The sequence below is a fragment of the Mustela lutreola genome, chromosome 6 (assembly GCF_030435805.1).
Source record: "Mustela lutreola isolate mMusLut2 chromosome 6, mMusLut2.pri, whole genome shotgun sequence".
NCBI classification, from domain to species: Eukaryota; Metazoa; Chordata; class Mammalia; order Carnivora; family Mustelidae; genus Mustela; species Mustela lutreola.
In genome coordinates, this window is record NC_081295.1 from 155,321,300 (window position 1) to 155,345,982 (window position 24,683).

Below are 24,683 nucleotides of genomic sequence, written 5' to 3' on the forward strand. Positions count from 1 at the left end.
GGTACCTTTTGCAAAGCCTCTTCTGTTTTTTCAGGGTTTGTTTTCAGGGCTTGAGAAGCGTCATACATAGGGATCGGCATGAATCGCAATGTATAGTTCCTAGAAAAAGGAGAAAGGGATGCTTATTTTAAAATAACACCCCAACCTTCATTCAGCACTCTTTTTTTTTGAAATCCCGAGAGAGCTGCCAGTATGTATTATAAAATTTCAAACTCACAGCCTATCTCAGAGCCCTAGTTCACAAGCCCACTTTCTCCAGGGTATGTGTGTGTGTGCACCCACGGGAACCCACGGCACCCACGGCGGGCACCCGCGGCAGCCCGTGCTGTCTTCTAACAGCAACATGATTGGAAGGCATCTGGTTTTGTTGCTTTCAAATCCAGATTTTCAAACTGGGCCGAGAGAGAGTGGCTAGGAGGTTAAGTCCAGCATCTGCCGGCTACTTGGTTTTCGTCACTAATGGATCTGAACGTCCTCAGAGCCCCACAGGGGCCCCGTGTGACAGGCAGCCCCCAGCCGAGAAAGGAAAACTAGGAAACAAAACCAAAACACCTGCATGCAAAGCAAGGACAGGAGTATCAGCAAAAAGTCTGTTCAGGCTCTGCACCCCTTTCAACAGGGAGGCCCCCGAGTGGCCATGGTCTTTGGAAAAGCTGCCTGGCTCGGGCTGCCTGGCTCAGCGCCTTGACCTCTGCAGGTCCTCGCAGGCCCCTCTTGCACACGGCCCACGTCCACAGACTCTCTGCTCCCAGCGAAGCAACTTCTGGAAAACTGTGTCCCTGGATTATCTCCTGCTGCTGACCAGCTACTGAGACCCAGGAGGGCAGGGGGGAGTCATCTCTGTGTCAGGCAAACAGCATGGAACCCCAAATTTACACCCTGGCTTTGGACCCCACCCCTCACACCTGCTCCCAGACCACACACTCGCCCCAGAGATGACTGCTCTCTCCTGCCCCAAACCCATCTGCCCTTTGCGACCGCATGGCACTCAGGAACAAAGACCTTTGGAGCCACGTGGGAACAAGTGGGGTCCCCTCCCACAGTTGGCCGCCCTGTCAACACTAAGCAACACTCAACGGTGTGATTCTTGTGGATACGGAGGACTTCTACTAGAAGAGTCTATGAACAACTTGCTCCCAAAATAAGGTACTAATCATGAAGAACGAATTAAAAGAAAAAAAAAGAAGCAGCCATCTTAATCATAGCGGTCATCTGTATGGGTGCTACCTAACGGGGAAAAAATGTCTTTCAGTCCAACATAAGGGTGGTTGAACGCAGGATAACCTGCAAAGAAAAAGGCTGCCATTTCCATGACTTCCATTTTTTCACCTTGGCCTTGTTTTAGCAGAACTGTTTTTGTTTGGTTTCAGAGGGGCCAGCCAACTGAAACGAGGAAACAGTGCATCTGTTTTTGAGCCTGGAGCATTTTCCTTGGCCTCATCCAACGGTAATCACGCGGCAGACCAGCGTACTTTATTTAAACCAGATGGGGTTCTGGGGCCACTGGCATCGTAGAGCAGCGCGTTGCTAACAGACTAAACCGGGGAGTGCTACCATCAATCCAGAAATGCTGAGTACCGGGTGCGCAGGTTCTTGGCATCCCACAAAGACCAGTGTGGGCTGAGGCAGTCCACAGCAGAGGCAACTGTGCTGTTCGCACCTAAATGTAGCTATTTGTAAACAACTGCTTCCATTCGAAGGCTTCCTGGTGCAGTGGGAGTAATTATAGGCGGAAGGCTGCAGGCAGAGGCGGAGCAAGCTGCCTTATCCATATTTAGTGACCATCTGTGGGGGCAGCCGCGGTGACCTCCTGGCTACATCAGAACCCTGGGATTTAGGACTGGAGCACACTTAGGGATAATTAACTCTGGCACTCTCCCTCTATAAAAGAATTAATCAGAAAGGAGCCATGCTTTGCTCAAGAGGATAGGCGTGGTGGTGACAGAGCTGGGGACTGAATGGAAGGCTTGTATTTCCAGGCCTAGGGTTTTATCCATGACACACAACCAGGCATGAGCGCTCCACCTGGGAGGCCTCACACGTGAAGGGGAATCTGGGAAAAAACACCAACAGTGAGCATTCCCTGACCTCTTCCCTAGGGGACCAGCTTCTGTGCTACTGGTTCCTTATTTCCCACCCACATTCTGTAACCTCTCATTTCCAATGCTGCAAATCTGCTTTGATCACTCCTGCCTTCAGAATACAGTATGAGGACGGAAGAGCTCAGAAAGAACCCAATTTCTAGAATTTCTTCCAGCCATCTTCGTATTATTGCCTCGTTTTGTTAACTGGCAAAGTAAATCTGACAATAAACAATAATTGTAGGCTTTAGTTACCACCGTAATAAAGAAAGCCTTTGACAGTAATGAGACTAACTTGAGCCTGCTATCCCTTGATTTTGGTATTTTTTCGGGAGCTCAGCTTTCTTTGCTCCACTGTATTCAAAGTTGTCATAATGGGCAAAAAAGACAAGACTGATGGAAAGAGAATGCAAAACCACGAGGAAAAGCCAGGTGAATACTGGGTGGGCCTCTCATTAATTAATTAATTAATTAATTAATTGAATAATTAAATGGTCTCATTTAATCCTCACGACTGTGGGGGATCCCTGCCCTCGTGGCCCAATGAAGAAACGGACCCCAGAACAAAGTCCGTGTCTTCTGGGTCTCATGGCTGGGTAGCATCGGCTAACTCAGACCTAGATCTTCTGGATCCAAATTCCTTGCTACCTCCATCACCCCACAGGTTCTTTTGTATTATTCCAGAAAGAAGTCGCAATTAAAACTTACTTTTCCATTGCAACAGCTATATCTTGAAAGCCTTGTGCCGTAATGTTGTTCTTGTCCCATATGACAGTCCTGTTGGGAAACCACATCACATAAATAATCAGACAGTTAGGGATGGAGGAAATGACTCCCCCCAGTGAAGATGAAACTCTTACAGACGATATCATCTAGATATTTTAGCACGAGAGGCAAGGAATGACATCAACTTAGTTTTAAACGCGGCAAGGATGAGCATTTCCGCCGAAATTACATTCTTAACCCATTCACTGCTCACACAGTGAGAAAACCATACTTCAAAGCAGCAGTACCCTCGTTAACTTGCCATGATGTTACCCAGTGCTTGGTAGCCAGAAAACTCTAAAACCTGATTTCTCTGATACTCTCTCAACATATTCTCCCAATAGCATTCTAGTACTCGTGTCAGAAGTGAGAGCTGTTTATAAAAGATTCTGAAGAACCCCTTGTCCAACACAAGAATTTTGGGTCCTGAGACTTCTGTCCATTCTAAGTAACTAGAAGGAATCCGGTCATACTGTGTTCTGTTTTCACCATTGCCCTGACATGCTACGACCAGCCACCCCAGAAAGCTCTCACTTTGTTGGTAAACCTCTGGTTTCTACAAATAAGATGCTGTTTCCTTTCTCAACAAAGAATCTATTTTGGAAGAAAAGTACTATTTATTTCACTTTCAGAAGGTGAACACATCAGAGGTATTTTGGTGTTTGCGAGTTCACCTGCTACATGAAGCAGCTTTTACTTGTCTGATCCAAGAAACACACTTCTAACTGCTTTCCGTTCCTGATCTCATGGACTTTCCTTACATACACTCGGACCTTCAAGAAACGGTTGCAGTTTTTGGCCTTGGTATAGATGGAAGGTTCAGGAGGGTAAGGGAAGCATCAGGAAAGAGCCCCTTGAAGAGCAAATGTGAGTTAAGTATTTGTTCACCGAACTGCTGGACTCGGGAGTGGCTGGAGCTCTCCGAAGGATGGACAGGAAAGTGGTCCTTAATAAAAGTGGTTACCACGTAGCCAGCCCTTAAGAAAAGCCACAGTTGGGAAATGCCACGAGTGGTCGAAAATCACCACCCAGAATAGCTAGCCCCCAGGATGAACCTGCCTTTAACCAGGGCACCTCGGGTTTTAAGTCTTTATACTGGCAGCAGTGGGGGTAGGGAGGTAAGACAGGCCCACAGCCAAGGATGGAGGCCGGCACGCTGGACCAGTGGTCTTTCATTCCAGCTGCTGACACTGTGAAACGGGACCCTGCCCCCATCCGCAGGTGGGTTTTCTGCCATAGTGGAAACCTTTAAGACAACAGCTCATGGGAATCACAAGGTCTAACTTTGGGCCCCGGCCCTCCAGCCTGCAATCCCAAGTGTTTTGACAAAAGACTTGAAATGGTTGCCTCTGCTTCCCAGCTGGCTTTCCCCACTGGGCACAGCCAGCTCTCCAATGCCGGGGTGGGGATGGGGGGGCTGGGGCCGGAATCTTTTTCAGAACTTTCTAAGGCCCTGCTGGGAGCGAGCATCCTTGTGTCAGGGCTGAGGGCCTGACCCGCATACCTGAGCTTGGTGTTGATCTGAAGTGCTTTGGCTAACATCTTCGCGCCCATGTCCCCCATGCCGTTCCCGCTGATGTCCACTTTGGTCAGGGAGGTGTTGCTTCCCAGGGCGTTGATGAGGATGGTGACCTCGGTCTTGAGTTTTGAGTCGGCCAGGGACAAGGACTGCAGGGGCTGAGGAGGGGACGAGAGGCAGCAAGCGATGACGTGATCTGACGGAAGAGGCTCCGCTCCCTGTGACCCGTTTCATGGAGAATCACTGGGGTAGGGAGCGGTACCCCCTATGCGCACTGAGCCCCCCAACCCAGCACTTTGCTTTGAAACTCCGGCTCAAAGATGCTGACGGACAGGCCCTGAAGGTTCTGGATAAACACAGACCCCTTGTGTTTCAGTGCTGACCCCAGGCCACCTCTGTCCACCTCTCTCCTGAGGGAAGCGTGGAAGGACACCTGGAGTGGCAGATGTCCGCTCTTTGGAAGTGAGAGGACCGGAAGAAATAAATAAGGAGAGTCCACAGAAATTCCTGAGCTTCTGCATGGCTACGCTATCCCTTTTTACCCGTTCTATTTTTACGCCAGGTGAAATGACATCTTAAAATACTAGCGGAGGACAAATGCAAAATAAAAGCCAGCCAAGATCAGTAATAGCTGGCATTTACTGAACACGTACCGTCCTTAACCACCGGTCCAGCTTTTCACACGTACTTACTCAGAGAATCACCCAACACGTATGTGCTATTATACTCGGTATTGTTATCCTTCTCCCAAATGAGACACAGAAAGGCTGAGTGACTCCAGCGGAGCCACAGAGTTAGGAAGGGGCTGAACGGAATGAATTTTGTACTCTGGGCCCCTCGTAGCTTATCCTTGACCCTTCTGATGACCCTCCTCCACTTTATCTTAGAAGAACCAATCAGAAGACACACAATTTTTAAGAAAAGACAAAAAGTCAAACCATGTGGTCCAGAGGCAGGTTCTGTCTGCCCTTGAGGAACTTGTTTAGGCCTCTGGCCCAGCCCCACTGGTACCTGAATTTGCAATCCCTGAGTTCAGCCAGAACGGAATTAAGGAAGTGAGTAAGGAGAATTCTAGAACCCAAACCAACATGGCCCCGGCTGTCCGAACTCAGTCTTCCCCGGGGGGATCTGGACGTCTTCCGGGTTGCTTCAGGTGGTCTCGAGGGGCCCAGCCATCCTACACAGTTTAAGACGCTATCCCTTTTTACCCATTCTATTGTTGATAGAACGGAAGGACACCCAGGTGTCCTTCCACGCTTCCCTCAGGAGAGAGGTGGACAGAGCTGGCCTCGGGTCAGCAATGAAACACAAGGTGTCTGTGTTTATCCAGAACCTTCGTACTTACTCCATATGCACGCTGACATTACAGTGGAGGGGACACCAAAAACAGTGGCTTGGGCCGTCCAGGCTCCACCACAGCCCCTGGGTTCAGGGCTTTCGAGATGTGACTGGAGACGCTGCCTGGCGTCTGTCTGTACCCACACTCGACCACCAGATGCTGATCGGGTCAGGATGCATCAGCAACAGGGCTGGGGGAGGCCGGATGGGGACGCTAGTGGCTTCAAGACTCCGTCACCCACAAAGCAACGTTACGCATTTGACTACAGTTCTACCAAGTGACCACACTTCCCGTCCTCCCTGTCCAAATCTGGCCATGTTTTCTAAACTTCGTACAGCTACAGTAAAAATCACAAGGGAACATATCAACGTGACTCAAATTTCTGAAATGAGATGACACTGAGAAGCGGACAGCCCGCTGATGCTTAGACATAAGCAGCTTCAGCGAGCCTGCGTTGATGCAAAGGTCCCACACTCCAGGAAACAGAAAAAAACTGAACTACAATGCTTCAGCCTCGGGAACCTTCAGGTTTCAAATGAAAACAAATGCGGTGCTCCTTTAATAAAAAGCTCGACTCCCAACTCTCGTCATTTCAGTAATCTCTATTCAACTACTACAAAAATGATACATTACAGCTCCTTCCTCATTCTGGAAAGCTGCCAAGTCTCCAAGCGAGTAAGCGCTGATTCCAGTACTATATTCAAACTCCAATACACCCCAGTTAACGCTTAAAAATAATAGGCAGAGCCATTAACGCGAGCGGAACAGCCTGAACTGCACGCATATTTATAAGGTCACCCCTTCCTGACTTCCTGCACTTTCGTGGAAGCATACTGTTTGAAATCTTACTATTTCTTTTCACAGCTGAACATGCTTAATCTGAGATTCTGTCTCCTTGCTACAGGCATTCCCAGGAGAAAGACGTTCGCTTCCACTGGTTACAACATAGGTTTGCCTATAATACTCCAAAACAAGATTCCCTGTCATCTCGGCCCCTCCGCGTTACTGTCCCAGGGCTCGAGGTGCAGTGGCCTGACAAGCACGGTCTGTAGTTGAAAGTGACACGGGAGCCCCGGCATCTAGATTGTTCTAACCAAAAGAATGTGCAGCATGTAGCGAAGACAGTATTCCGCGAGCCGTCAAAGAACAGATTCTATACACGCAAAGTCAGGGCGTACAAAGCAAGTGATGCTTTTATATATGTAAAAATTTTCAAAAAATAAAAAGAGAGCCCAATTGTGTCAGTCACAGGTGGAATTTTGAGAGTCACAAGCCTCAGCTCCTAATCATTCTGAATTGTTTTTCACATTACTAATTCAGAAGTAGGAAAAAATAGAAGGTAATTGCTTTTTGAAAAAACCACCTACTTTTCAGTGACATGAACACAAAGAGCTTTCTTTCCACTGTATATGATTAGTGCCACACTTCTCCAACTTGCTAACTTGACACAATTCATGTTGATGGAGGAAACTTTTCCACCTGCAAATATGGTTTGAGGTGTGTTTTAACTATCAAGATTGTTTTTAAGTGAGGGACTTTGGAAATTACAGAAACAGAAGACCCTTGTGTAATAAGCAAACTGTGAAATTTTAAAATCTATTTGTCATAAAGCGTAAATTTCCCGTAATGTGCCCTAGGAGACAAGTATTTGTGGATGGACGGCAAATGTGATGCTGCAGTATTGGCTTCCTCGAGCTTTTAAAACTGGGCCGAGACTGGGAAATCAGAAACCCAAAGCAGGGTGGTAGAAAGTTCAATTAAATAGGCAAAACTGTATCAATTCTGATTTATGACCCGAATTTTAATGACCCAGTGAAAAAAGTGACCGAACAAGGACAGTGTTACCAAATGAGAACAAAGAGAAGGGCCCATATTCACTAACAATAATGAGTTTCACTTCTAGCCCATAGGTTGGAGATTATATTCACACAATGAAGAGGCAGGACAACCGAATTTTCTCCCTCCCTCCAGGTTACAGCCACACCGAGAGGTGTGGACAAGGACAGGCAAGGACAAGTTCCAGTCTCCACCTCTCCTGGCCCCTTAGCTTGCTCAGAAAAGGCAGCTTCCAGTCCTAATAGAGTTTGCTACTACCCTATATGGAACTCAAAAGGAAGAATGACACTTTTAATTTAAAAATGTGTCATATCTCACATGATTCACAGAGGAAATCACTCTTATGACCTACAACACAACTGTCACAAAACATTAATTATGTGAGTCTTTGTCAGAGAACACATGTTGATTTGGGTTGGAGGAACCGTAAAAGCTGGCTGGTGGCCAAACAAGACTCCAGTAAGAACGGACAAACTCTTCAGAGCATCATTACAATGTAAGGCACAAAATATACGATACACCAGGTTTAGGTTAAAGGAATTAATAATGGAGTGCTTCTTGCTCTGTCCGCAAAATCTCTTTTTCCTGGGGTGCCTGGGTGGCACAGTCAGTTAAGCATCTGACTCTTGGTTTTGGCTCAGGTCATGATCGCAGGGGTCATAAGATCCAGCCCCGGCTCCAGCTTCTCGTTGAGCGCAGAGTCTGCTTGAAATTCTCTCTCCCTCTCCCCCTCCTGCTCATGCTCTCGCTCTCTCTAAAAAAAACCTTAAAAATATGTATCTTTCTTTCTTTTTTTCTAATGCACTTTAAAGGGCAGCAAGAGAGGATAGGGTTTAAAATTAAATTTCTTTACCCTGAACCGCGTCTTGGCCAGGAGCAACAAAAGGGAATACGAGTAGAAGGAGGATACTAGAGCTCTAGAAGAAATTCAAGACAGGTGGCCAGCTTTCTTAGTCTTTTATAATTCTGCATAATTGCCAGACGGAATTCAAATTAGCAAGATGATGTTTCCCAGCATGATATAAGGTCAGAAAGTCAACTAGATTGAAAAAATTCTCATGCCTGCAGATTAGTGCATCAGCTGAAGTTAGGAAGTGGTAAGTCTTATTAAAAGACGGGCTTACAAGTCAATTTATACTTCTTTTAATCTTTTAGTTACAATCTTCCTTTAATTAGGAATGAGTTGAAACGAAGAGCAAGCAATTTTAAATATATTCTCTGACTGTACTAAAGCATAAATATTTATTTCATTAAAAAAAACAAGAGAAATGGTGTCTACAGATAAAATTACCTGAAAGCATAGCAACATTAACTGGAATTAATACTCACCGATTCCTCGTCTTGAATCATCTGTACTAAGTTGTCCAACACGGGGGTCAGATTTCTAAAGAGATTTTAAAGATGTGGACAGTGGAATCAAATCAAAAGCTCTCATGAGGTTGCTTAGTTTCATCATTGTCATATAAAAAAAAATTTCAAAACTCTTACTTGGATTTCATATTATTAAAATTTTTGCCTAATGCCAGGTGCTGTATTGATCTGTTTTTACTGAGCCACACTATTAGGGTGGATAGGTCAGATTCTAAACCTGGAAAGAATAAGAGTAAGCAGATAATCAAAACACACACGTATAAATAAATTCTCAGCTGGTACATAATTAAGCAAAGGTGACATGAACTTGGGTGACTTTCTGTACCATCCCGAGGGCCCTGGGATACTAAGCTTCCATTTTCAAAGGAACTTTTTCACTCTCTTTTCAAGTCCTATTATTTCATAGGGATAAACTCATTCTCAGCTAAGACTTAACCTAAATCTCATATACAATCAGTGGCTACATCCAGTCAGCAAGGAACAGGGAAAGGATGGTTCTCATCTCTGCCCACGACTGTGTAAGAGAAGATGCCAACATCCCGTTTGCTGGTAGGGGACTCCAGTGGCCTATGCCAACTAAATAGGCTCCCACTCACGTACTACTATAACTGGCAGAAATGAAGCTACTGAAACAGTTTCTGGGTAAATAAATAAGGATTTTATTTTATTATCACCAAGAATGCAGAAGGTTAGACCAAGTTCATTATCAATATTCTGGTGACAATTTTTTTTTAACTGACTTGTTCTCTTGTACTTTTGGCCGTGGTATCAACTTATTAAGACTTTGGCATTGACGTATGCCATAAATAAATTCTGTTAAATTTAACAGTCCTATTAGTCAAGAAGCAAGGTAACATGCCCATTAAGGTATTGTCTAGGTTGGGCTTTCTGTTTTCCCCTTACTAACTTGCTTCAAATACTATTTCTGTTTCTTTTCTGATTTCAGACTTACCGTTATCGGAGATATCTAAGCTGGTGATGTTGTGGATCTCGGCGATGCAGCCTTCTAAGACTTGTGCGCCTCCTGATCTCAGCTGGAGAAACACAAAGGACGTATGAGGTAAAGGGGGTCACCTACTGGACGTGGAACCAGAAAACATGAAAAGCAGGAGATACAGTCTCTGACGTTGTGCCAAAGGCTTATTAACTCTGTGGTTACCATCAATGGTAAAGAGCCAATGACTACTCATTGCTACTGGTCCCCATAGCAGTGAAATCAGGAAATGGCTAGAAAAAGGAACAGAAAGATGGGGACCATACTCCCCATCAGCATGGGCAACGCAGCCTCCATCAGCCCACAGACACTGTCTTCATTTCTGACTTTTGGAAACCTACAAATCTCTTTTGTACATGAGAAACTGGTATGGATTTTGTTCGATTATTCCAGATTTCAGGGCCGAAATCCACCAAGTAACAGCAAAACAACCAAAGGAGACAACGAAGATGAAGTCTTGTTGACTGTCAGCCACTGCCTGAAGGACCCAGCCCGGCGCCCCACTGAGGCGGGGTGCGGTCACACGGTTACAAAGCAAATGGCGAAAGGTGATTATGAAATGATTTGGGCAAACTCATTGAGCCACAGAAGAAAAAGATGTTAGATCAATTTAAAATATTATTATGGTTGGCTTATAGCAAAACTAATTCTCATTTCATGACCTCATTTATTTTAAAGAGACAGGCAACCTATAAAACTCAATACTTTGTATCCTTTCCCATCAAACCACAAGCTACCTACAGAGGTCAGAGTATCTTTTTATTTTCCACTCAGCAACTATGTGAGTTCCTCTTACATGTAAAGGATTTTAAAGGATGTAGATTTCTCCCAAAGGGACCTATGGCCCCTTTGCTTGGCAAACTTACTATTTAACAAGGGAAAGAAGCTATCATTTATTGAGAACCTATTATGTACCAAGGGAATATGGTGGCTTCCTAGATAGAAGAAAATTAAAAATGTATCTAAATTTCTATACCAAGTATAAAATGCAAAATGCTACTTCCTAGAACTTGTGCAAGTTTAGATATAAGAACATAAAGAATCCTTATTTCACTATTTTAGATGCAATGTTTTTATGGCAGCTGGAACCAAAAGGGGCCAATTTCCCTGGCTGCTTGGGTGTCTGGAAGAGTTTTTGCACAGATCTTTGGGACTGCCCTTTATCCGGGAGTATTTTGGTTGGGCTGTTTAAATTCAGCCTTTCCCACTTTCTGTGGTGACTGCAAATTCCTCTGGGGGGCCTGAACTCTAAAGGGGAGTGTCACACAGGGACAGACCTGGCCAGGAGGCTGGTCTACACACTTGAGGGAAACCTAGACCAAGCAACACCCAGTTGATTGGTTGAGGGGCTTTTACCCAGTGCATGGGAGCAATGGCCAAGAGTCAGCCGGTCATTTTACTACCCGTAGCTGTCTTCCCAGGAACTCTTGAGCTTACCCACAGGCCCCGAGCCAAGCTTTACTGCATCATCTCTAGACTGGCCCCAGCAGCCGCTACTCAAAGCGTGGTCCATGGACGGGATGCAGTCTGCAAAGTTTGCTACTGGTCTTAGCTACAATACATACAGAAACTGACTATAAATGCTAAAATTATAAATAATTTTAGGTCTGCTGCGTCTATTAACAAAAAATAAGGGCTTGTGTTTTTTATGTCTTTTTAAATCTTTTAAAAATATATTTTTATTATATTTTTGCAAAAGTATTGGTTTTTGATAACCTAGACATTTTTTTTAAAGATGGTAACAACCAGGTTCTTCACCGCAAATCATTTTGAGCAGCAAGCCTTCAGAGCACAGCTTGTTAATACTGGAAGAAGTGAATGTATGTTCAGGTTATGTCAAAGGTAAAGCAAAAGATATTTCAGGCAAACACTTCAAAGGAATATAATTTGATATTCAGAGCATGAAAAGACGATGCTTTTGAGAAGATAAACCTAAGTGCCTAAGTCTCCACAATCTGATTATTTGCTGTTAGTTATGTCTCTGGTGAGAAGTAAAATTTCTACCAGAAAAATCTCTACTTGTTATTATTATCAAGTACAGTAAAAATATTCCATTTACAAATATGGAAAGTACAGGTGACATTTCAAGGGCTCGATGCTGTTTATTTTACAAATACTCTTGACTGATAATATTTGTAGTACACCATAAAATGAACATTTTCCAATGGCTAAAAAGCAATTGAATATATCCACAGACCCTAATTTATTGATTCATAAAGTACTTACACAGTGGCCAAGCTAAGGAAAGCCCAAGGAGAAAAAAATAAAAACACGTTATCAGCAGTCAACAGAACAGAGATGCTGAAGCCTTTATCAATATATCAGGTAAAAAAGCAAGAGTCAGAAAAACACTTCCAACTAAAATCTGGTCCCAGAACCAAAATAAAAAATTTAACGAAGAAAAGAATGGATCCTCGGTTACCAAGAACATTCGATTGAATTCACAGGTTATTAGAGGCCTAAAACTCTCCCAAAGCTAAAGCTTCTGCAAAACAGTAAAAGCTTTTCCATTCCTGTAAGTGAAAACCCTTTTAAATGAATTTGCATAATTAGAGGCTGTGCCTGCATGTGTGCGTGTAAAACTGGTTTTTAAATTACCCTCATTTGGATCCTACACACTAGCATTATGGAAAAGAAAGCAAGATCAAAGACGAGGCAATGTGACTGAATCCCTGAGTACTTTTTGGAAAGTTAAAAATAAACGCACGATTCTTTCCACAGAGAAGGGTCCTCTCACTCAAGAAAGGTGGGCACATTTCAGATGTGACTCACAGTTCTAAGTGAATGGTTGCATCTAACCCTCAAATAGCCATTATGGGGACAAGAGAAGCAAGGGAAAAAGCCTAGAGAGAACTTTTAATAATTCATTTTCCTTTGGGGCACCTGGGGGCTCTGTTGGTTGAGCATCTTGACTCTTGATTTCAGCTCAGGTCAGGATCTCAGGGTCCAGGGATTGAGCCCCATGGCAGGCTCCCCACTCAGCAGGGAGCCTGCTTCTCACCCTCTCCCTCTCACCTCTCCCTCTCTCTAAAATAAATAAATAAAATCTTAAAAATAATCATTCATTTTCCTTCTTCAAGATCACTTGCCATTTAAAACAATGTGGCAAACACTATAGATTTCAATATAAACTACCTCCCCCTGAATTATCATTGTTTTTCTACAAGAGTCCCAATTTCAATTAAAAAATATATATATATATATATTTTATCCTGGGCAATTTTCTCACATAAAACTGTGAACAGAATAGGTTTCTCCAAAGGACAAAAAAAAAAAAAAAAAAGATTTGACAAGATCGGGTTCAAACTGTCCTCTCGCTAGCAGGATCTGATGCCAAAAGGCAATTCAGAACCTACGAAGATAGATACAAACCATCATTTCCTAGGTGCAAACAGTTGTGTGTTTCATATTCTTCCAATATACTTCCTGCCATGACAGCAGTTTCCACTTTGCGACCCACGTGTGGGGCCCAACAGGAAACTGATCCGTGGTGGGGAACCACAATTAGACCCCCTGCCCCACACACAGCACACCTGTCTTCGCGCCTCAAAGCCGGCGGACCACTATCAGGTCGGACGGCATTGCCTCCGAAGATCCTGGTCGCTGGCTGCGACGTCCCACTCATTACACATTTTAGCATCTGGGGCTCTTCTTTCCACACATCATCAAAGCATCTTGCCATGAACAGTGGAACGATGTGCAGGGAAGTTTCTCCTTCAAAGAAGGAACTCTGCACCCAGACCTACAGCTAATTCCCAGCTGTAATTAGCCTTAGCATCTCCTCCGAAGCCTCGGAGATTTTGCTCTCTCACTTGGAAGGAGAGTGCGGTGGAAGAAGGCAGTTGCAGCACTGACCTGCTCTCCTGAAGTAGGTGTTTATTTTACAAATGAAGAAGATTTCATTTTTCAAATGAAGAAGATTTCGCAACACAGGCCAGAAGGACAGACCCACGACCTCCCTTCTGATAGATGGGTACATGGGAAGATTCCTCCGAAAGCCAATTTCACTACGACTATATAGAACAGTTCCGAAATGCTGCTTTGGAACTAACCCTAGAGGCAATGGAACACATTTCTTTGAATGTCCGCACAGATGCCGAATCCTTGCCCTTTGAGAGTGAATTCGAACCAGCCACAGGCCATTCAGAGACAGCTTGGGCCATACAGGGTGATGGGGTATTGTGTCTGATATGAGGCATGACTATAAATGGATGAGACTAATTTTTCTTGAAAGTTTTAAAATAGTTTTGACGGCAAGTCCCAAAAATGTTTCAGAAAAGGCAGAATATTTACATGGCTTCTAAAGAAAAATTTGCAGAAAGGCCATACTGCCCCATGCTGTGAATTCGGACATGCAAAATAAGGTCTCACTACAGTAATCCTCTTCCTTCCCAAATTATGGCTCACATGTGCCGGGCTCAGTAGAGTGCCAGATACCGTCCCGTAAGCTGTTCAATCTTCATTCCACAGGTGAGAACCAAAGGCTGAAGGAAGGCAAGCCAACTGGCTGAGTCAGGTTTCAAAGGGTGCCTTTCTGATTCCAAAGCGCCCACCCTTTGTGATGACCCCTTCTGTCTCCTATGACTACTTGTACTCCTTTTCCTAGAGGGATGAGTCCTTGCTGGTACTGTCAAGACCAAGGGAAGGAAAATGAAGTGGTAACATAATTCATGGGGGACACCTTAAGAAAGGCAGATGTTTTCTTCTCTAAGTGGAGATGATAACTGAAAATGAAAGCTCAATTTCAATACTTATTAGCTTAGCCCTCACGGATCAAAAGACTGAAGCCTCAAATTTTGGATTCAGTTTTCCAGAGAACAATGACATTTGCGTTGGAGGAAAAACACCTGCCTGGTACTTTCGTTTTTAATAGCAGTAGGTATAAATGTCCGCTCTCATTCTAACTGATGAACGTGAAAAGCCCCCTTCAGGGAAATACAGAAATACTCTGAGAACCACAGAGACAGCTCCTCGGGTGAGGGGAGCACGGACAGTGAAGGACGCAGCAATGCTAAAATCAAAAACCATTTGCTTAAGCAAAGCTTTCTAAGTTTCCTATGTAGACACTTAAAAAAAAAAAAAACTACTCAAGTGTAGTTGACACGCAGTGTTGTATTCATTTTACATGGACAATATAGTGACTCAACAATTCTATACATTAAATGGTCACGATGGTAAGTGCAGTCCCCACCTGACACCATACAACGTTATTACAATACCACTGACCATATTTCGTCTCTGTAAACAATTCCAACTTTAGAGTTCTTTCCTCCCAACTGGTCTCAACCACCATCTGAGACAATCGCCATTTATTTTCTGTAACACCCACACAAACCCGTTTTTAAAAATTAGCCAGTGGCAAGTAGCTATTGTGTAATAAAAGGAACTATTTACTTCTAAATAGACAAAGACTATGTGGTATTTCTCACTTGTGCTTTGTTTCCATGGATGGGGTAGACTGTTGTATGAGAGGCATTGTTAGGGGGCAATGAACTCGTTCAGTGCCCACATCAGCAACCGTCCAGCGTTATACCTTAGACAGGTGACTTTTCTCAGGTCAGCCCCTCACCTCGACTCAGTCATCTCTGATGAAATGACTTCCAAAATGACATGGTGTCAGGGAGAAGTTTTACTTCCCACTACCGAAGGTGGGAAATTTATGTGATCGTGGGGAACATGATGGGTGGAATTCTTGCCTGATTTTGACCAGCATGTGTACAGGAAAGGGGACTGTGTCCAATATGGCTAGAGAATGAACAGAAAAAAAATAGATACATGCATAATTTTAAACTTCCTAGTGGGCAACAGACTTTTTCTGAGAGTACTACCTCAACTCTCAAGTGTCAAATAATTAAAGGGTTAGCCAAGCATTCTAAGCAGATAACATCACAACCCCAACACCTTTACAGGAGACATTCACTCCACCATGCAGAGGAGCGAAGTGAAACCTAGTTAGATCTGGACACCTGTCTGTAAGAAGAAAAATGTGACAAGACACCTAAATTTAGAAAAATCAATGGGGGTACCTGGGTGGCTCAGAGCATTAAGCCTCTGCCTTCAGCTCAGGTCACAGTCTCAGGGTCCTGGGATAGAGCTCCGCACTGGGCTCTCTGTTCCACGGGGAGCCTGCTTCCCCCCACTCTCTGCCTGCCTCTCTACCTACTTCTGATCTCTCTCTGTCAAATAAATAATTAAAAACCTTAAAAAAAAAATCTCTGGATGGTAAACATATTTAAAAAAAAAAAAAAAAAGAAAAAGAAAAATCATTTGGTGTTTCACCAACTTCCATGAGCAGCAAGAAAAGGTGACTTTATAGATGTGACCACCGGGACCGTGATCAAGCGTTAAGGAGGTGGGAGAACATAGTACTCCGGTAGTCTGAAGGCTTCCCATTTCTCAGCAGTACCACCATATCACAGAATCCATAAGTGAATGGCCAACACGAAGCCGTGACTACCATCATCGTAACGGCCAACCCTATCATCAGAGAGCAATCATTTGATCTGGATTCCTGCCTTAGTAAGAACAAAATTATAAAGGAAAAGTCTACTAGCCAGTGGATAGAACCATACGAAATCGCCAACAGTCTGCCATTTCTGACCTACAAAAATGTCGAGTTTATCGGTTCGCCAATAAAACTGTCTTTGAAGGTTATCCTCAGTCGGATCACAAGGGAGTTTAAAGAACAAGCCATATAGCGATTTAACAGTGTTATATGGTATCTGACAGCTTCTTTGAGAAGAGAATGTCTAATCATAATTGATGTTCTAATAATTACCCGTATAATTAACAACAATCAGGAAAGCATACTTTCATCATGACTGTCATTAGTAAGCCAGATTATTTCAGCTTTAGACCACACTTTCCTCATCTAGAAGTGTGGGAACCAGATGATCACTTATGCCCCTTCCCAGTCTGATCACAGAATTAAATGGAAGATGTCGTACTGATCGCAATTCCTCTATTTAATGAGGAGAGTAAAACATCTGGGTCATTCAGTGGTATGAGCTAGAGAGCAGTCAAGTTTATACCAATCTGCTTTTTTTGGATAGAATAACCCTTCCTATCTCCATTCTTCTTACCCCTCCCCCATACAAAAGTTTTCACTACTACCAGGTTCTGTAAGAAAGTATTGGTAAGCGATTAATTCATATTTCCAGTCTTGGTTTCTATTATGTGGTCTGTCTCCACAGATAAAAGCACAGTGGGGGCATCTGAGTGGATCAGTCAGTTAAGTGTCCAACTCTTGATTTTGGCTCAGGTTGTGAGATCGACTCCCCCCGCCACCGGGCTCTGTGCTCAGCATGAAGTCTGTTGGAGATTCTCCCTCTGCCCCTTCCATTCCTGTTCTGTCTAAAATAAATAAATAAATATTAAAAAAAAGAAGAAGAAGAAGAAGAAGAAGAAGAAGAAGAACACTGATTTACACATGAAAATTTGATAGTATAGGTTTTTAGGGGTTTTAGGTGTTTTGTTTTTTGTTCTTTTTGGCTTTTCTTTTTTCCAAACAAAATGACTGCTAAATCACACACAGTTGGTGTTAACTCCAGCTCAAAATTAAAAAAAAAAAAAAAAAAAAAAAATTCCTGCACTTACAATTTACATGATATTATTTCATGCTTGTCAGTTTCTAGAATTTTCAGAGAGGTAAAGCAAATGTTCAATATTTGGTGTTAGGCTTAGTACCTGGCATTTTTTTTTAGGAGCTAAGGGAAATGCAAAACGAGTAAGATACTAATAACATCGTCCAGAAAGTTACTGCCTAGTGGGGAGAGCACACAGGTGCTAAGTGAACAGTTACACAAGATCCTGTAAGGGTCACTGTCCACATGCATGTCACCATTATTAAATGCCAGACAATCAGAAAAGAACAAGATCACCAAGGGCTGAAGCAGTCGGGGAAAATTCTACAGATAAACAACCGCAGCAAATAACCCTTACATTTCCCAGATGCCCTGGAAGCACTTTGCAAAGAAGAGCTCCTCTAAAGCCCTAACGAGCCATTGAGAGAAGCACTGATGTCTCCATTTTGCAGGCGCAGACACTGAGATTTCGGGGTATCATTTAATTCATGTGGAACTGCATACCTAGTAAAGGCCAAACTCAGATCGAACCCCAGGAGTCTGATGTAGGCATGGAGGACACTGGACTTGAGCTAGATCCTTGGAGAGGGGAACCTCGAGAAAGAAGGACATGGCAGATGTGTTCCAGGAAGAGAGAACAGAGGGCATAAAGGCCCAGGACCAGGAATGAAGGGACCTCACCCACAGCCCCGTTTAGAAGGAACCACATATGACGTGGTGGGTAAAGCAAGGCTCTGAAGGGGCCGGGTGGCTTGTACCTGGGTATTTTCTTTTTTTAAAGATTTTATTTATTTATTTGACACAGAGAGAGAGAGAGCGAGAGAGGGAACACAAGCAAGGGGAGTGGGTGAGGAAGAAGCAGGCTCCCCACAGAAAAGGGAGCCCGATGTGGGACTCAATCCCAGGACCCCAGGATCATGACCTGAGCCGAAGGCGGATGCTTAACTGACTGAGCCACCCAGGTGCCCCTGTACCTGGGTATTTTCTTACTGGTCTCCACACAAACTGAAAGTCTCAACGCTGTAAAATTTTGGGGACCCTCTAAAATATAGAGGCTCTTGGTCTCAAATTATCTTGCTGATCTTTGGTAGGAAGGGTCTGGAATGGCTGTAATTTTGAGAAGCATCTTAATTTTCCTGTTTTAAATCAAGACATTAAAAAATAAGACAAATGACAAGACAGCCATTCTCTTGCAAACTCTCTGAATCCAAGTCAGGTCACACCCATCTGTCCCCCGCGAGGGGTGCAGAATGTGATTTTTTCATAACGGTAACGCTAATTTATGGCTTTTGTATCTCAAGGCTTCATCATAAAATACTTAAGCAACTGGCGTTAAGAATGAATTTAAAAAACCCAAGTCATTAAAAACACACTCGAATGCTTTCTGAATGGCATTCTGCGGCTGTTTGTAGATAAAGCTTGCAAAATACAGAACACCAGAAACTTCTGCAAGATGTGTGTTTTTCTGCCTCATTTATCCCCTCTGGATTCACAGGATCACACTTTTTCCAGGAAAGAGGCAAAGCGTTTTGGAGGCTATTCTAATCCCTGCCACCCATAGTCTGAACGTGTTCTTACCTCACAATTGCTGAGATCAAGGGAAACCCCCTTCAAGTTATGATTGCAGGCCAGGCCCAGCAGCAACGCTCTGCAGGGAAAAAACACACACATGAGACACTAACTCCACAGGCTGCGCCAAAATATGTTCTCCTGCTGAATGGAGCCCAGACAAGGTCAAGCACCAAGTCGGGTGTTAGAACGCCAGCCGCATGGCAGCTTCTCAGATGCAGTGAGAGAATGATGCTGCGACATTCTTCTCTTTGGTGCAGAGCAGGCCCACTCCGAATGGCGGGATTGCTGTTCCCGGGCAAATAAACTGACAGTACCCCTAACCGCATGCTGACATTAAATTGTGTTCCCCGCGGGTCAATTCCCACCAGCATCTGCTTGAGAACACCTTTGATATTATTTAGAAAATCACTGGGCAGTTGTGATTAGAGCAGCAAAGTAACACTGGTTTTCCCCAAGGAGCAGATGGATGGTGGGGAAGCCAGGCTCCGCGGTATCCAGGATCGGGGACTGCCATCTGGGGAGGGGTGTCCCCCCCCTACCCCTAGCATGTACGGAAGGAGGCATGAAGACAAGAGCATGGGAGAGAAGACCCAAGTCTCCAGGATCCTGCTTGTGTGTCCAGCTACGACCAGCTGGGTTCGGGGCAAACCACATCACCCCCGTGAAGAGGACTGTTCTGACTGCACGCTGAGGAGACCGGACCGATCACGTGGCTCGAGTCTCAGAATGGATCGGTTCCACCTGCTCAAGTCAGCTCAGTAAAACCCAACACCCTTCACTGGGCTTGATGCAAATATCTCACACAGGCTCACGCCCCTCAGTCATCCTGAAGGGATCAGAGACCTCAACCAGGACCCAGGGAGAAGCACACGGGGAGCACCAGAGGGGGCTCCTGCTCTGGGGCAACACATATCTGTGTGTGTGTGTGTGTGTGTGCGCGCGCGCGCATGTCACTGTAAGGCAGGCAGACAGGAGGGAGTACTGGGGGGTAGACCCCAGGGCCACCTCCTTGGGTGACTACCTGCTTCTCAGTGTGCCCAGGGAAAAAAAGACTTCCACCCCATAAGAGTGAGGTGGGAAGGCGACTCTTTCACACCAGTCCCCGGGATCTCCCCTTCTGGGGATGCTCTGGCCTCATCTACCCAAAGAGCAAGAGCGCCCATGGGGCATGTGGAGCCCACGATCCAGTAAGAGGGCTGGAGGGGGTAGTGCCTTTCCTCTCATTCCTTCAAGCTGGCTCACCAGTCCCTTATTCTAAACGCCGGCCGAGGAGAAAAGCTGGGCAGCTCTCATCTGTGGGCATGCTCCCGTTTCATTTCTTACTAAACTGCTCCTTCCCCCAACAAGTGCTGTTCCCCCTTTCCTTCTTGGGGGCAGTATTGAGCCGCTGAAAGTGCCTGGGACTGAGAACCCAAAGGCCAGCCCTGAGGTCCTGGCTCTGTACCCACAGTGGGGTGGCTCCCATGACGTCACCCATCACTTTTCTCTCGGGTGCCTCTCAGCAAAATGGGACAGTCAGCACATTCCCTCCGAGTTCGAATATGTGCTGAGTTTCTAGAATTTAGCCACACATTTGAACACTCTTATTCTTGGAAGGCTTATATGGAAGGGAAATTCTCCCTCTTCTCCTGACATGTAGATTAAGGCCCAGGAAACAAAGCTGCCCTTTTAGATATTTAAGGACAGTACAGGAGACCAGAGATGAAGACAGACCAGCTCTGAGACTGGCAAAGACGAAGAACCCACAGCAAGTGTAAAACAAAACCGGACGGAACGAGAACGAAGCCCAAGGCACACCGGGGACAGCTCTCGGCAGGAAGCATCGTTACTTTCACCAGGGATGGAAGAACAGCCTTAACGAGTGTCCATCAGTCTCCATCGTTACTGCAGTGCTGGTTAAGACAAGAATTTGTATCTCATTTCGCCGGCTCCGGACATGTGATGCTAGTTAGGATTCCTGAGTAGCTCATGCAATAGGTTTCTTAAAAATACTCAGCCGGGGAGCCGGGGAGAAGGGGGGCCATGTGACAGGGAACAAGGAAGGGCACAGGGAAGCAGGGACGGGGGAAGAAAGCGAGAGCACCAGCATGAGCATAAACAGGACCTCAGGCCTCGCTCTGAGTGATGCAGGAGCCAGGAGCATCCTCGGGATACATGAGAACCTTGCTGTCCTGAAGACTGTAGGAAACACGAGGGACAATGTCACCAGGCTCTTTACTAAAGCCCCTGGGATACTTCATCGTGGCCTGACACGTCTGCAAGGAAAAAGCATAGCTGCAAAGTAGGCGGTCATAGTCTCTGTGTTGCTTTTGAAGAAGTCCCAAATGGTGGGAGACTTCTGCAGGACACGGTGATGTCCAAACGGAGAAGGATTCTCTCAGAAGACGTTGCACTGCTTTAGCATATTTTCTTATGGCTGCTGACCCCCAACCTTTCAATAAGCTAGGGTCTCTATCTGTCCCTCTTGGTGCAGGGGAACGTGGTGGGCGAGGCGTGTCGGGAGCCTGTGGCCACTGATGGCCACTGCCCGGCACCGCGATGCACCTCCCAGAACCCCCCAAGACATCAGTCTTCCTCCAGGCGTGACCTTGGCCCAAGAAACGTGCCCCACCCCAGGTAAACCCCAACACCTCAGTTCTGTTATTTCTTTTCAAGTTCTGGCCTCACATTAAATATAATTAATTATTATTTTTAAATAATATTAAATAATTAATTAAATATTTAAAATTCAAAATTTTGCTTACAGAATCTTTAGCCACGGAACCTTTTCCCTCACGTTAAGATTTTTACTAAGTGAAACACAGAACTGAAGAGATTACTGACAGAACACTATTAAATATTCCCATAAATAACAGGCCACAAGATTTAACAGTTACAAAATAACTCTTGAGGTATAATTTTTATCAGCAGGTCTCTATGCTAAACAGTACACAGTAAAACCCAGTGCTGTGGTGGTGTGGAACGTTCTACAGAATCACTGATGCTAACCAGTGAAGAGCTACTCTGTATTTCACAGGACCGAGAACACGGAAAGGACTGGAGTACCGGGTGTCTGTCAGGAACTTCTGAATAAGCAATCTCGTAGCGGTACACTGAGGACAAGGATCAGTCCGGATCTGCTTTCTAACCAGCGCCCTCCTCATGTCTGGCATGGTGTAAATGCTCCACAAATATTAGCTCAATGAATGAATGAGTGAATGAAGTAAATATAACTAAATTCTTATGGATCCCCATTTGGAATACTGATTCCATTGGTTTGCGTAATAGCAAACTCAATGTATTAACTCAATGTTTAAGAAGGAGGCCTGCTGATGACCACTGGATTTTTTTCTTGGCACTGGACTAGATCTACTATCCTTAAAGACGTCCAGTTGTTTTGGTCTTATGGTGCCATAGGAGATACTGCGATTGATTTCACACCTCTCGAAAGAAAAAGGGCAAGTCACAAATTAGTTGAAGATTAATTTTCTAATAAAATGAAGAGCAGACACTGATTTTAGCACGTCACACAAATCACAAGGGAAAAATTAGACGCTGACTTACATGCCAGCTGAGGAAAGGAGAAATCTGTGCATGTATTTGAACGCGTGTGACCTGTACGTGTTCGTAACTGCCCGAAGATATGTCCTTTAGACTCGAAGGGAATTTGATCCTATAGCCCTTCTGATTATTTCTGGCCCTGGTGAACAGAAATTTCAAGGACGACAAATTATCCTCAAATCTTATTTTAGTTAAAGAGCTCAACTTCCCCGCTAGGGATACTAACCCAGCCAAGTAAACACACGGAACAGACAGCCTCTGCTGACTGAGGTAATTCAGGAACTAAAGCATCTGAAAATGGACTCCGTTGCAAACGGACTGTGCACAGTTTACTATGCTTAGGAGAAATACGGAGAATAAGTATTGATTAGAACACACACATGGAAATACCTAAAGCTCAACAGACGTTAACACAAAAGCAGTGATACCTGGCGGGGCAACATCTACGGATCAGTGACAACTGCCAAGATCATGAACCAAAGAAAGGTTTTTTTTCTCCCCTTGAAAACGCAATACTATCAACAGGGCACAATGTCTTCAAAAAGAATGTGATCTCCTTTTTGTGCCCCGAAATGAGAAAGGCATTTTCATCTGCTTTGCCTGTCTTAGGATTACGTGTCTTCTGCTTCCCCTTCCCTCAAGCACATTCGTAATAACAAACTGAATGTTAAGCGATCTGGAGAAAATGAATTAACGACTCACTTTAACGGCTCAGGAGACAGTTTTGTGCCTGAAAGGTTGAGTTGCATCAGGGACAGGGAGCTACTGAAAAACTGTTTGAAGGACGGGGGCACTTCTTTTCCTTTCCTGAAAAACAAAATGTGAGAGTGATACCAGCAGTTACACTTGGGGTCTGGTAGCCCATTTCTGGATTGGCAAAGTTACCCACTGGTTATTCAGACACCGGGGGAAAAAAAATCCATGACTCCATTATATTTTGGGGAGAAATTCAAAGGTAAAAAGAAACAAAATGTCTGGAAGCTAAATAAATCCAATATCATCAAAGTAATGATGGGAGAAGTTAAGACATTTCATATAAGTCCTTAAAACTACCGCCATTCTTTGTAGCCAAGGATCTCAAACTATGTTTTTTTTTTTTTTTTTTTCTCAAACTGTGTTTTACTCATAGATCTCCTTGTTGGAATTTTTAAGAAACTAGAGGTAAAAGAGGATGTCTATTTCTCACAATTTATTTTTATTTTTATTTATTTGACAGAGAGAGAGAGATCACAAGTAGGCAGAGAGGCAGGCAGAGAGAGAGGGGGAAGCAGGCTCCCCACCGAACAGAGAGCCCAATGTGGGACTCAACCCCAGGACCCTGAGACCACGACCTGAGCCGAAGGCAGAGGCTCAACCCACTGAGCCACCCAGGTACCCTATTTCTCCCAATTTAATGAGCTTTCCCTCTGGGTGGCACTGAATACTAAGGATCGTTACAGGCACTAGGCAAAACTGATAGACGCGGCCCATCTCAGGTGCAAAGACATGACCTAATGTTGAGCTCAGTAACAACAAAAAGTCTGAATGGCATGATGCCTGCTCACCTCCTACATCCATAGGGTAAATCTAATCATTTCAGGTCAAATATTTAAAAAAAAAAAAAAAAAAGAACTTCAAAGGAGATGGCTACAGACTGCAAATATGGGCCGTTGTTATGGTAGAAACTGTACATCTCAGAAAGAAGGCAGAGTCCATGCCACACTAGGAGGGTCTTGGGAAAACAAGAGCCCAGGATCAGAGTTGGAATGTGAACCCGTGGCTTCTTTTGCTCTATCTGCTAGAAGTGACGCGAGTCCCGTGCGGCAAGCACTCAGCCGGGCAGAGAGGAAGCTCTCAGTTAATGGTAGTTATTCAGACTCTCGGGGCAGAGGCTAGGCTAGCGGTCTAGCTCAAGCACGTATTTCTTGTACAGAGGTCCAGGAAAGCCTGTCAACGTTGTTTTTAAAACAAGGTAATTTCAGGCTACCTAAGAACATCTACCTAAGCAACCAGAATCTCTACGAGGTTGACAAATAAATTTAAGAGGAAAGAGAATTCTGGGAGAATATATATTAGATGTTTCCAATGAACTCTGGTGCCTATA

At 44.5% G+C, this 24,683-nt stretch overlaps 1 protein-coding gene across 8 annotated transcripts in view; it reads right to left on the reverse strand.

Annotated features, from left to right (window-relative positions):
• The window catches only part of CARMIL1 (capping protein regulator and myosin 1 linker 1), a 299,097-nt gene that overhangs the window by 95,030 nt on the left and 179,384 nt on the right, over positions 1 to 24,683 (reverse strand). For all 8 annotated transcript variants that reach the window (XM_059179498.1, XM_059179496.1, XM_059179501.1 and 5 more), the window contains exons 16-23: positions 23,303 to 23,407; positions 19,067 to 19,136; positions 9,864 to 9,945; positions 9,029 to 9,128; positions 8,870 to 8,924; positions 4,351 to 4,523; positions 2,790 to 2,858; positions 6 to 99 (exon numbers count right to left, since the gene is read on the reverse strand). In XM_059179498.1, the coding sequence (XP_059035481.1) occupies positions 6 to 99; positions 2,790 to 2,858; positions 4,351 to 4,523; positions 8,870 to 8,924; positions 9,029 to 9,128; positions 9,864 to 9,945; positions 19,067 to 19,136; positions 23,303 to 23,407 (748 nt within the window). The remainder of the gene's footprint in view (positions 1 to 5; positions 100 to 2,789; positions 2,859 to 4,350; positions 4,524 to 8,869; positions 8,925 to 9,028; positions 9,129 to 9,863; positions 9,946 to 19,066; positions 19,137 to 23,302; positions 23,408 to 24,683) is intronic.